Source organism: Nyctibius grandis, chromosome Z, assembly GCF_013368605.1.
Source record: "Nyctibius grandis isolate bNycGra1 chromosome Z, bNycGra1.pri, whole genome shotgun sequence".
Classification (NCBI taxonomy): domain Eukaryota; kingdom Metazoa; phylum Chordata; class Aves; order Nyctibiiformes; family Nyctibiidae; genus Nyctibius; species Nyctibius grandis.
Genome location: NC_090695.1, coordinates 68,593,665 through 68,605,961, shown reverse-complemented (window position 1 = coordinate 68,605,961; position 12,297 = coordinate 68,593,665). Strand labels below are relative to the sequence as shown.

Sequence of the window (12,297 nt, the reverse complement as noted above, 5' to 3'; positions counted from 1 at the left end):
AGGTCCCTTCCAACCCAAACCATTCTATGATTCTATGATCTCTTAATTTCTGTTGTGAGGGCATACAAGTATCACACTCAGTGTCATGTGGACAGCAAACAGGACTGTTGATGGAGGGTGATGCAGTCATTCTTCCTTTAAGTTGGGTGTGCCATCACCCTTTTATGTAGCGTAAGTAAGCTCCTTCCTTTTGGAGTATGGAAGAATACAGTAGGAGATGAAATGTTCTTAAAAACATCTTTTCTCCCCTCCTTCCCTTTCCCTCTCTCCTCCTCTTTTCCTCTTGCTCCACTCTCTCTTCTCTGCTCTCTCTCCTGCTCCCAATTTGACCAGCAAAATCTCCTAGTCTGCTCATGAGCTAAATTTTATTGAGGCGTAAATAAGTAGAGTTAACGGTTGACTGCACAGCCGGTGTGCTGTGGCCACAGCTTGTTAGGCCCACCCTGTTTCTCTCCCTGCTTTCTTTGCTCTGCACGCTGTCTGTATGGGCACGTTGGCTCTTCTCTTATGCTGCAGTGCAATCACCTTACAGTAGACGAGTGTTCAAGCTATGATGTGCACAGCAGCCAGCACCAGGGAACCCCAGGTGTTGGCTCCACAAGGTGTATTGCCATTATAGAAAGTCGATAACAATTCCTGTTGAGTTTCCTTCACTGCTGTGCAGCTACTAACAGAAAAACAGGAGCTACCTCTGAGTTTTAACACACCGTGTGTTTGCGTGTTTAGGAAGTTTCATCCCAAATCAGCCTCAGGGTCTGCAGGTCTGAAAATCAATGCCTTGTGTAGCTTTTTTTGCCTAGTTTTCTCCAAACATTTGTGAGGAGAGGAAGTGTAAGTCTTTAAAGGATTTAAAGTATAAATCTGTTTCATTGTGTCTATGACCCCGTCTTTCCCACAACTCCTTCTGTGGGAATGAATCTAATCTGTTAACTGATGCAAGGGAATATTGTTTAGTAGTTGCATTAATTTGTGTTTGCTATTAACATAATTTTTTGTTCATATTCTTGTTCGTTCTCTTTGAACTATGTTGTGTTCTTTCTTCAGTCAAACGCACACAGTTTAAGAGTCAATTTATAGGAGCTTACAGAATTAAGATTTAGTAGAAAATCTGTTGTGGCTTTACAAAATAAAAATACATTGTTGATACAGGTTTTAAGTAGCCCTGTTGTGAGTGTGAAATAAAAATCTATAGTAATATTTTCTGCTGTGATATCTCTATTAAAAAGTTCTTCTTTGTGTAATGCTTCATAGTGAAGTTGCTTCTATTTAAAGCATTGAGTTTGATGTTGGCTTTGATCTAAAGCTTTTGATCTTGAAAGAAGGATGTTGTGGCAGTGAAACAAAAAGGGTAGGAGAGAGGTTTTTTCTTTTTTTCAAGTGATAAAGTTAAAGGGATACTATCAAGATTTAGTATGCCTTAATCGGACCTACCTTTATTTACTTACATCTGTTTGCAAAGTCCATCTAATTCTATATATGGGAGGGTTTACTCAAACACATGCTTTAATGAGCCTTATTCTTTTACAAGAGCACAGATTTTCTTTTGAAGCTTTCAGGGAATTGTCATATATAGCACAAAGTATAAATTATTGTTCAAATACTGAAAATACCTTACTAGCATAATGTTAACTGTACCAAGTGTGATGCAGTCTATCCTTTATGGTCTCTCATTTTAGATACTAAACACAAAGCACTTAATAAAATCCTAACTTAAGAATTTCTAGTATTCAGATTTTGCATGGCTGACATTACTTGTGTCTCTCCCATCATGGTGGCGTTTGAATAGCCTCATCAAAGGGTGCAGAAACATCTGTTGAAGTCCTATGCCTAAATTTAATCACCTGTTTGCAGTCTCTTGTTGAATAAAGCATTTCACTGAAGCCTCAGTAAAAGGATAGCTGTGGTGCAGCATGAATAAAAGGCTGCTTTGGTTCTTGCTTTTAAGATGCTTTTCAGACCCTCCAAGGTGATTTGATAGTTGGGATTCTTTATAGATGTCAATCGAGTACTGGGGGCAATCTTGAAGCACTTACGGTGATGATACTTTCTCTCTTGAACGGGGCCCATTAGGCCATTCCTGTGTCTGTGAAGACTTGTGACAGAGGGTCTGTGTAGCAAGGTTAACAGGAAAGCGTCTTTCGCAGTAAGGGACTTAATGGGATCGCGTCTCTAAAAATTAGCCCGTAAACCTGTGACGAGCGTGCACGCAGGGGATCGGCAGGGCCGTCCCTTCGGCGAGGGGGTGAGAGGGAGCGCGGCTCGGCGGCGGCACTGCCGGCGGGTCCCCCGCGGCTGGGCTTGGCTGCGTTCCGCCGGGGCGCGGAAAGCCGCGCCGTGCCGTGCTGCGCCGCGTCTGCAAGCCGTGCCCGCTGCCGGCGGGGTACCGCGGGCGGTATTTCAGGCGTGGCGCACCGGCCGGGCCGGGGGAGGTGCGGAAACCCCAGCGGGGCCGCCCCGGAGGCGGCCGGCCCTTACGTCTTTAAGGCAGGCTCCTCCTCTCCGCGGGGCTCTGGGGGCCGGGACACGGGGGCGGGGGACCCCGTGGAGGTGTTTCATTTCCTACCGAGGGACGCGGTGTGTCGGCACCGAGGCCGGGAACGGCGGGCTGGGACGGGACGGGCCGGGGCGGGCGCGGCCCCGGGTGACGCCGGGGCCGGGCCGGGGCTGGCGGCGGCGGGCGGAGCGGGCTTCCCGCAGCGCCTCCCGTCCCGTCCCGGGGCCCCCGCGGAGCGGAGGGCAGCGCATCGGGGGTACTTCGCGGACGAGCCCGCCTCAACGTGTGCTTTTCTCCCCCGTGTAGCCTTTGCTGGAGGAGAGTGAGACTTGGAAGGAGTATCAGCTCGTCCAGCAAGTGAGCGACGAGGTGAGAAGACCTTTCGCAGCTGTTACATTGCCCCCGCTTCTTCCCCTTGCAAATCTGCTCCTTGAGTTTTCCACCTGACACCCCCTCCCCGACCCTGCCACGCTTTTGCTTTAAAAAATAATTCTTTTCCTATTAGGAATAAAAATATTTGGGGGGGGGGGGGGGGAAAACCCAAATGTTACTACTTTATTAAATAATAACAACCCCACCATCTAAATTTGGCGTTGGTAGTCTGGAATAACGTTCGAGTGGGTGGCTGGAAATAAATTTCTTACTTGAAATAGAAGGTGTAAGGTATAAAGCGCAGAGATTTTCCCCAGGATTTTTGCACACTGCCGTGATAACTTTCCGTTTGGCAACCTGGTCCGGCATCAAACACGTTCTTTGTGCAAAAAGCCCTTACACTGAAAGCTCTAAGATGAAGAACACCACCTCACACTTTGACCATGCACAAGTAACTAACCAGATTACCTAAGACTGTGTCATTCTAGATGGGGAAGGTGCTTTTCCTCTTTCCAGTGAAGCAATGGAAAAAATTGTCTTGAGTCTGTTTATAGCTTCTTGCTAACGCTGAATAGCTGCGCTTAGGTCGCGTCTTCTTCTTAAAAAAGCACTACGGTTTTAAACTCCAGGTCACAAAATGGATTCATACAAACCAGAGGATCAGAAAAAGCGGCAAAAAGAAAAGAAAGCAGGATGAAGTCGTTTTCCAAAAGGTAAGAGTTCATGATGTGTGTTTGTGCAATGGGACAAAGGGCAGCACACCCAAAATGCTTTCTGGTGACGCCCTCTTAAACTGTAGAGATGTTCCTTAGCTTCTTTGACAAGGTGATAGTAAAAGGGTGTTACTGATAAAGTTTCAGTGTCACTGTGTAATTACGAAGGACAGAAGTCAATAATCTTTTCAGATGTCTGTAATTTAGGAGACAAAATTTCCCTGTATTTGTATTTAACTGGAATATTCTGAGGAAGAAAGAGAAGAGTGCTTTCATCAGAGAAATCAATAGCACTTGAGAGATTTTGACGGCACCCGCACCACTATTGGCAAATTTTCAGATACTGGTAGCTGAGAAACAGTTTTTATGGTGCATATTGGGACAATAATAGATGTGATCCATACAGTGAAACAATTTCTGACTATGCTGTTGGCTCTTCATTCAGAGGGTGAGTTTGAAAATCATCTATTTGCAATAGAGATTTCAATTAATGAAAATGTGTCTGGATGGTCATTTTTAAAATTACTGTAGAGTATTTTAAAAGCTGAATACAACCTAAATTAAACCATTTTTAAACTGGTGATTTTTGATTTCGCTGTTGTGAAACATTTGTTCTATAATGTTGAGTTAACCATTTAAATCACAATGTAGAGAGGTAAGTAACTAGCTGACACTTCTACTAAATAGCTGTTTTCTGTCCTCTGAAGAAAAAAAATGTGAAGAAGGATGCATTTCCAATTGCATTACTAGAACTATGGGGTTTTTGCTTGCTTTGGTTTTACAAACAAATATATAATTTTTTTTTAAACCCTTGTTACCTTTAAAGGATTAAAATAGCAGTGTGTTGTTTTGCTGTTTCAACAGTGCATGATGAATCATTGCTGTTTCTGTAGCCAAATTCTTGCTGATAGTATGGCTGCCAACTCCTGGGATGTGTTGCCTTAGTATGGGCATTGCAGTATATGACAAATGTCTACAAAGTGCATTGTTGTGTGTGGGTGATTTATCATCTCCATGGTGAGTTAAAAAACCACCAAATAGCATCCTTTAATTCACTACTTCTTTTATTTTGTAGCTGGAATACATTGTTTAGGAAAGATGTTGTTGTACTTTAGAATGGCATGATCTAAACAGAGTTAGCAAACTGTTGCACCAAATAATTCAATTTCTGTTTATATTTCTGTGTGTGAATGTTTGTTTGCATGTATGCGTAGCATTTGTATTTACATTCATTTTATGTTAAAATGAAGAATTTTTTAAGTTAAAAAATGTAATGTGACGTGGATTTGTGAGCAAAATGCATTGAAGGTACAAACAGCCCTGGAACAAGCTACAGTCTGCATCGTTTTGAAGTAATTTTTAAATGTTACAAAGTAGGTCCCCTGCTACATCTTAACAGTAGGCTTAAAGGTACCTTAAGCTGTTACACCACTCCTCATCTCTTTTTATAGGAGAAAGCTTCCTCGGTACAAAACACCTTTGTACTGATAAAATTCCATTTCTGTTGGGGGGGGGGTGTTTGTTCTCCTCCTACTGCTCCAAGGTTTGTGAGAGAGAACTTCATCATATAGGCTTGCCATGATAGTAAATGCAAAACCTAACGTGTAAACCTAAGGTATGCTCACTGTTTTTTTAAACATTAATTCTTGAGTAAAGTCTGTGAGCAGAAATGTGAATTAAAAATGAAGGCAGGAATACACATTGTCTTCTAATATCTGCAAGTATTAATAATTCTTTGAGATCTTGCAGATTCACAGCACTGCATCGGCAGGGTACTTAACACCATGGGGAGGAAAAGGCATAACAATAACCTTACGTTTGGTAGTGAAACCATTGACTAGGCACACAGGGTGGGATTCTTCATGTTACTTAGAAGTTTGGTCATTGCAATGGTGACTTTTCCAATATAGCTAGAGATGAGACAAGAGAAGAAGGGCGAGGGACCTCCCTGGTGCTGGCAGAGCTTTATTGTATTACTTGGTTTCAGAGTTGGTTACAACTAGGTTTCCAACATGGACTTACGAGTCAGTGTGGTGCCCAGTCAGTGTGGACAGTGCTAACCTCTGTTCCACTAGAATTCTTGATGCTTAGCTGTGTCTGTATTGGCTTGTAGCAGAAATGGCATCATATGGCAGTCTAAGTATTTCTTTGGGGATAAACAAGAGAAGAAAAAAGACAAAAGCACATAAAGGAAAAGTAAGGCACCCTTGAAGAAAGTAGCAGAGGTAGGAATTAAACCATGGAGTGAGAAGAGGGAGGTGAGAAGCAGAGCAGTAAGTAAACAGGAAAGTCAGAGAGCTGGTACCGACTCGTATCACAAGTGTAATTAAAATAAGGGTACCAACATATTTTGCTACATCTAGAAGACTGAGCTTTGCGTTGACCTTGCTTATCCTTTCAAAACAAGCACTAACTTATTAAATGTAGCTTCTAAACTTCCATGTGCCTGTGCTGTCCGATTTTCCTCTATCGTTTTTTTTCTTTGTGATAGGAAGTCCTATTTCTAATACAAGATGGATGACTTTGCTATACTGAGACACCGCCAAATCAGAGCAACTGCTTCTGCATTCAAGTACAAAATCTAGGACAGAGAGATAACTCTGTATGGAATAAGTGAAACAATTGTGGAGGAAAGGTTGCTGACAACTGCCGGGGAATTGCTTCTTGAAAAAAGTTGCCTTCTAAACAGTTAAGTTTGTAGGAGCTGACTTTACATACGCATATATGTATTTAAAGAACATGTGAAGGTACCATGCGCTGGATAAGAACTGTGTAACTGGTAGTAAGTGGCATAGGAACCAGTGAGGAAGCTTGTGTAGAAAGGTGTGGTGCTGCTTTCCAGTGTGGACCCAGACACGATGGATTACAGCCGTGTAACAAATTCCATGGGTGAGAGAGGCTTTCTAGTCAAGTAACTAAGGGTTTTTGTTCTTTTGCTCTTCTTTGTTTTTTTTCTTTGAGCTTTTTTTTTCCTTAAACACATTTTTGCTGCTCTGTCTCTGAAATATTTTATTTTTTCTTAGCAGCTTTTATTACAATCTTTCATTTCCTGCTTCTTTTTCACCCCTCTTTCCTTTCTCTGTTCTCGTTTGTCTCCTTCACTCACCTTCGGTACTGTTCATTACTTTCTGTTTACTTTCATATCTTTTGCTCACCTTGTTTTCTATTTATAGTACCCTGTAGGTACTCTTCTTATGACATGTGTGCATGCACATACACAAGTTGAAACCCACTCACCCCTTGCATTTCTGCTTTTGTTATCCTTCCTATTCTCATACATTCTTTACTCCTCATTTAATCTTACGCTGTCTCTTCATCTTGTCGTTTAGCTGGTCAGCACATCTAGTGATCAGTATGTGTATCAATACAGAATGTTGTTTATGTGAGAAAATTAGGGAAGGTAAAACAGAGCTTGGAAATAATTGGTTGGTTAAAATTAGTGTTTTATTATGAAGAGTGTGATAGAAATGCTAAGTGTTATTATTATTTTTGTTGTTAAACTGGACTGTGCCCGCTTGGAAAAAGATTCCATTATCCATGCCAGTGCTGAGTGTTACGCAGAAGAAAATGATCTTTCAGTCAGACTAGTGGAATTGTAAGCATGAGATCTGTGTCCATTGTGGAATTTGAGGGGAAACATATCTTTTTATTAGGAGACTAATTCACTTTTACATGAAGTTCAGTGTTAAAATGTAAAAGCTGCTTTGAAAGTACTCCAGTGGTAGAAAAAGTGTCATAGGACCAAGGGTGCACAGTAAGGGTGAGCACTGAAATACATGTGTATATATGTACTAGGTAAGGAAAATGATTTGTGCAAATTATCAAAATTGCATTTGTCTGTTTCAGTTTTCGTTTGATTCTATACTGAAACTTTGAGGAATAATTCAGCTTTTCCAGGATAATTTCTGCTGCTTTCTCAGAAATACTGTTTTCATGTGTCTAAAGTTTGTCTGCTAGTTTACTAAAATTGTGATTGTCTTCAATTTTTTTCCTGTTGGTTGTTGCTATTGATCATTCTCACTCCAGAGATTTACAATTGTCAGTATTTAAGCTCTGTTAATAACCTGAGCAAAAATGACTTTGTTAAAATAGCTGATAAGTTTCTAATAAAAAAAATGAAAAACCAAAACAGTTGTGATATGTATGACTAATGCTAAAGGCTATAACTCTTTTGTACTTTAACAACGAATTCACCAGTGTAACTGAAACACAAGAAACAAATCTTGTAATCCATTAAAATGAGTTGTGGTATTATACTTCAAGTAGAAAATGTTTTGAAGTTTCAGCAAGAAATAGGTAGGGAGAAGAAAATACAATGTGGTAAAAGAGAGCATTTATTTAACTAGGGAATTTATTCAGGATGATGTGCTTCTGTTAATCCAGTTAAAGGAATATTAATATATAATGCATTACTTTATTAATAAATTACTTTAAAACTTTAATTACCATCTACTTTTTGTTTCTCAAAATCGATGTTTTTACTTGAATCCACCAAACTGAGAATGAAAGCAAGGATCAAATCTGAAATACATCTCTTGAGCTTGTGCACTGTATGGTGCTTAACAGCTAAAAGAAACATTGTAAGAAGTCCTAAAGCGTTCTTCAGAGTGTTCAGTGGAGTCATTTGCTGTACCTTACCTTTCCAAATTCTATTAATCTCACAGAACTTTCTAGGAACCCTGTAAATGTATTTGCTGCCCTTCACTGGTTACAGATAACATTTAATTCCTTTGGCAAACAGGTATTTGAATGGAAACATTAATACTCACCTCATGTACAAGAGCAGAATTGCAGTAAATATTGTTAAGCTATCTGAGAAACAGAGCCTGACATTTTAAAAATTTTTCCCCTGAATACATATGAATATAATTTTAGGCCATTGAACTTAAACATTTTCAGCATTTAGTTTTCCATCCCTGTAAAAATACCTGTATTTTTTGGAAACTAATTGTACAGCTCCAAAAGCCTATTATTTTTTAGGACAGTGCTGCTTCAAAGTTCACTTAAGAAACATTTAATAGAAGAAGAAAATACTATGTCTATGTGTAAAAAATACTAAAAATCTGAATGGAATTTTTGGTTTAGCCATAATATTTTTTTAAAAATTAGTCCAGTTCTGACCTCAGTATTGGCTGTATCTTATTTGCAGTGTTGTGTCAGGATCTTAGTTTCCTTTTTAATAGCACCCATCTCTGTTAGCCAGGAAGTGTTTTTGCACAGCATATGTCACATTGAGTCTCCCAAATGGATATTATTATTATGTTGTCAAAGGGTGAATGTTCCTAACAGGCCTTGTCCAGGCCACATTTTTAGATCAATGAAGCAACTTAACCACTATGCATACAATCATGTACCCGCTCCCTTTCAGAGTCTGAGATGACCATTTTTAAATTAGGAGAACTTAGGCCAGCACGTGTTGAAATAGTTTTGAAGTTTACAGATAAAACATAACTGTTAATTATAACGGTCCAAGCCAGCAGCCATTGTGTGCAGTGAAAGGTTAAGGTCACTTTAATGTAAAACACAGGTTTGTGCAGGAAAGAAAAAGGCAGTTCAAGTGGAGAGGTTTTTTTCCTTTTGATTTGTAGGAAGAATTAGTTACACGCCTGTGACGGAGCACTGTTTGGCAATCGGTCTCATTGGAGGCATTTTAATGAGGTGATGTTTGTGCATGTTACCATATGATAATACCAAGATGAATTACATTACTGGGACCTAATGATGCCACTAACTTTTCAGTCTGCTCTTGTTTCTAGTTATAAAGCCCTGTTTATGGTGGTTGAAATGTTCTTCTTTGTACCTTAGCTTACAAATACCCTTTGTCTTTAATAAAACAGGAAATGGAAAATGTGAGAACAATTTTGTTCCTACCAAAATAACAGAAAAACAAAAAACATTTGATGATTTTTAATACTTCTCAAATGTCTGCCCCCACGAGTGTTTATGCAGTGAATTCTCAGTGGTGATGTGAGTTTCAGGAGCACAAAGAAGGCAGGCTGTCACTTTCGGGGCATTTGCAACTGGAGCAACTTACTACATTTGGAAAAAAAGTGGTATGCTGCATTCAAACACTCCATAACTTTCCTTATAAAGAATTTCCTATGATTTTTTTATTAGTTGAGAATATACACTTGTGCATGGCAGCTGAATAATCCACTTGATTTAAATGTCCCCAAGTTCTTCTTGATGTGATTGACTGTAATTATGCTGAAGGAGGTTTAACGGTCTGCTGGTTCAAATGTGTGCTTTATTTCAGTCTTACGTGTGTTTTATTTCAGTCTTATATTTATTATGCATTGTCAGAAATAATTTTTTGATGACCAGTCTTAGCTGTTTTCCTCAATCTGTGTCTTTTTTTTAGTTTAGATTATGTTCACATACTGTATAGTAAAAGCACATGTATGAGGTCTGTAAGTGTGGACATTGTTATTTAAAGAAATACATAAGCACAGAAGGTGAAGACTAGACCTTTACCAAAACCTTTTTAATTGGTTTTGTAAGTTCTTAATCTGCTCTTTGATGGCCATAGTACTAAAAGTAGTCATGGGGACAACTTACAATACTGTCATCCTCTCCCCTCCCCTTCCAGCCCCGCAAGAAGCAGTTTTAGAGCAGGAACGTAGCTCACTGTTAAAAGCAAATGCCTTCTTTGTTGCTTTAATTAAACAGACAGGATTGAATTCTTAAAGGTGTGTAAATTGTACTGTACTCATTTTGTCTGTGCTGCATGTATGTTCTTGTGTTACTTTTCTTGTGGGCACAAATTGAGTGACTACTCACAATTGTCTAGTTCCTCTCATCAGATGCTTTGCTTACAGGTTTTGTGGAACCCATACCAACATTTGAAACTAGACTACAGTATCTCAACATTAGCATGGATATTTATGCTATATAAATATATATATATGTTATAGAAACGTAGAAAATATTTTTGATCTGATGAGATATAAGATGCAAGCTGTCTAATATCTGTCATTTTGTTGGGTCTGCAGTCTCACTATGGATGAGTGAACAGAAAATATTTTCCTTTTCTCTATGTACTATTAAGCTAAGTTCTTATCCTACATTGAGCTCCACCCAGGCAGTCTCCATATCTGAACAGCATTCCTGAAGCACAGGGTATTGATACTTAAATTTTCCATAGTTTTGGTTCACAAATGATTGCCAGTGGCAATCTGCTTAATAAAGAAGGTACAAGAATTTTGTTTTCCTCCTGTACTATAACTGTGTTCCAGTTAACGATCATTTTTCAAGAAAAGCTTTTATTTTCATCCAGCAAAATTGCTGATGGAAAAGAAGCTTAGGCAATTACGTTGCTCTGTATGGGTCTTTCTCCCTTTTCTGCCTTTAATTTAGGCATCCATTGGGCATTTTCAACGAAACTTGTTAGTGCACTAAATCTGCCATGTTCCTATACGAGATGCTGTGGGGAAAGCCCACGTAAAGGCGAAGCAGAAGTCTGAGGTCCATCATTTCTGGGAACCCAAACAGACGCATGAGGGGAAAATGTTATGACGGTCCCAACCACAGGAAACATTTTTGTTGACACTTTGAGCCTATGAGACAGTTTGGTCATGAGACACAAGTTCCTGAGAAATTTGATTTCATTACTTTTGCTTCTCACAGAATTTAATGTTTTGGTTTTATGAAATATATCCTACATACTATTCAGGTCACATATTCCAAATGTGGTGAACACTGATGTAATGAATTTGCATTACAGTTGGTTTCCTTCTTCACTCCTAACACAAATACCTGAGAAAAAAGAGGCTTAGGACTTAACTTGGAAGACTGATGAGTGTCTTGCTTATGTTCTCTGATCCATATTGCAAAAGGAAATTAAATAAAGCTAGAGAGTATTAAATGTTTCCATGCTCAAGCTCATTTATTTCAAAGAAGAGATGACCATCTTGGTGCTAGTTCTGCAGTTACTATCGTTGTCTTGTTTTTGTTTAAATTCAAGAGATTTCTCTGTGTTTTGGCTGTACTTCTGACTAATTAAGTGAAAGCTACTCATCTAGTTAAATGCCTTGTTGAACCAGGCCTTAGTCATTCATCCTCAACATCTTCTTTCCAAGTGACCACTTTTGTGATTGAAGAGGACATTTGACTTCTCCTAATTGCCTGGAGTGCTTTTTACTGGGAGATGTCATGTGCTTTTTTTTTTTTTTAATGTATCATACAGTATAGATGAAACCATTGTGGGGGAGAGATAATATTTGAGGGAGAATAATTGTGGAGTTAATTTCTCTCAGGCTCAATTTCCTTCTACGTCCTGCAATTTCCCCTCCCATTTTGCTTGTTAAAGCAAAAGTAGGTGCCCTTCTGAGCATATGCCAGTTTATAGTGTGAGAAACCCACAAGATGGAATTCTAAGTTTGTCACCCAGATTTACCTTCATTGTGGCTTGATAAATATGGCCTGCTTTTTGACAACAGGTGTTACCCTGAGTAAGCCTCTTAGGTTTTTCAAAAGCTTATTAAGAAATAGAAGGCAGTAAAAAATTTTGGATTTTATCTTTTGTGGGGCACAAGCAACACAGGCATTCATACTTAGGAGAAGTGATTGCTTGAAGAGACTAAGAATCTGGGGAAAGTAATTTCAGCTCATCTGGTTTTAGAGGTGTGGATATGTGAACAGAAGGTGCATTTTAAAACTTTTTCCAGTCTAAGTGATTAATATACCATACTTTTGTTCTAATACCCTCTTATTTTGTAA

The 12,297-nt window shown here is 39.3% G+C and overlaps 1 protein-coding gene across 9 annotated transcripts in view; it reads left to right on the top strand.

The window, feature by feature from the left end:
- AOPEP (aminopeptidase O (putative)) overlaps nucleotides 1-12,297 on the top strand; it is a 213,769-nt gene that overhangs the window by 127,885 nt on the left and 73,587 nt on the right. For 6 of the 9 annotated variants that reach the window (XM_068422881.1, XM_068422880.1, XM_068422882.1 and 3 more), the window contains exons 12-13: nucleotides 2,801-2,863; nucleotides 3,496-3,579. In XM_068422881.1, the coding sequence (XP_068278982.1) occupies nucleotides 2,801-2,863; nucleotides 3,496-3,579 (147 nt within the window). Of the gene's footprint in view, nucleotides 1-2,800; nucleotides 2,866-3,495; nucleotides 3,580-4,443; nucleotides 4,597-6,070; nucleotides 8,022-12,297 lie in introns of those variants that run through there. The other 3 variants (XR_011050064.1, XM_068422887.1, XM_068422888.1) reach the window with 3 other exon arrangements.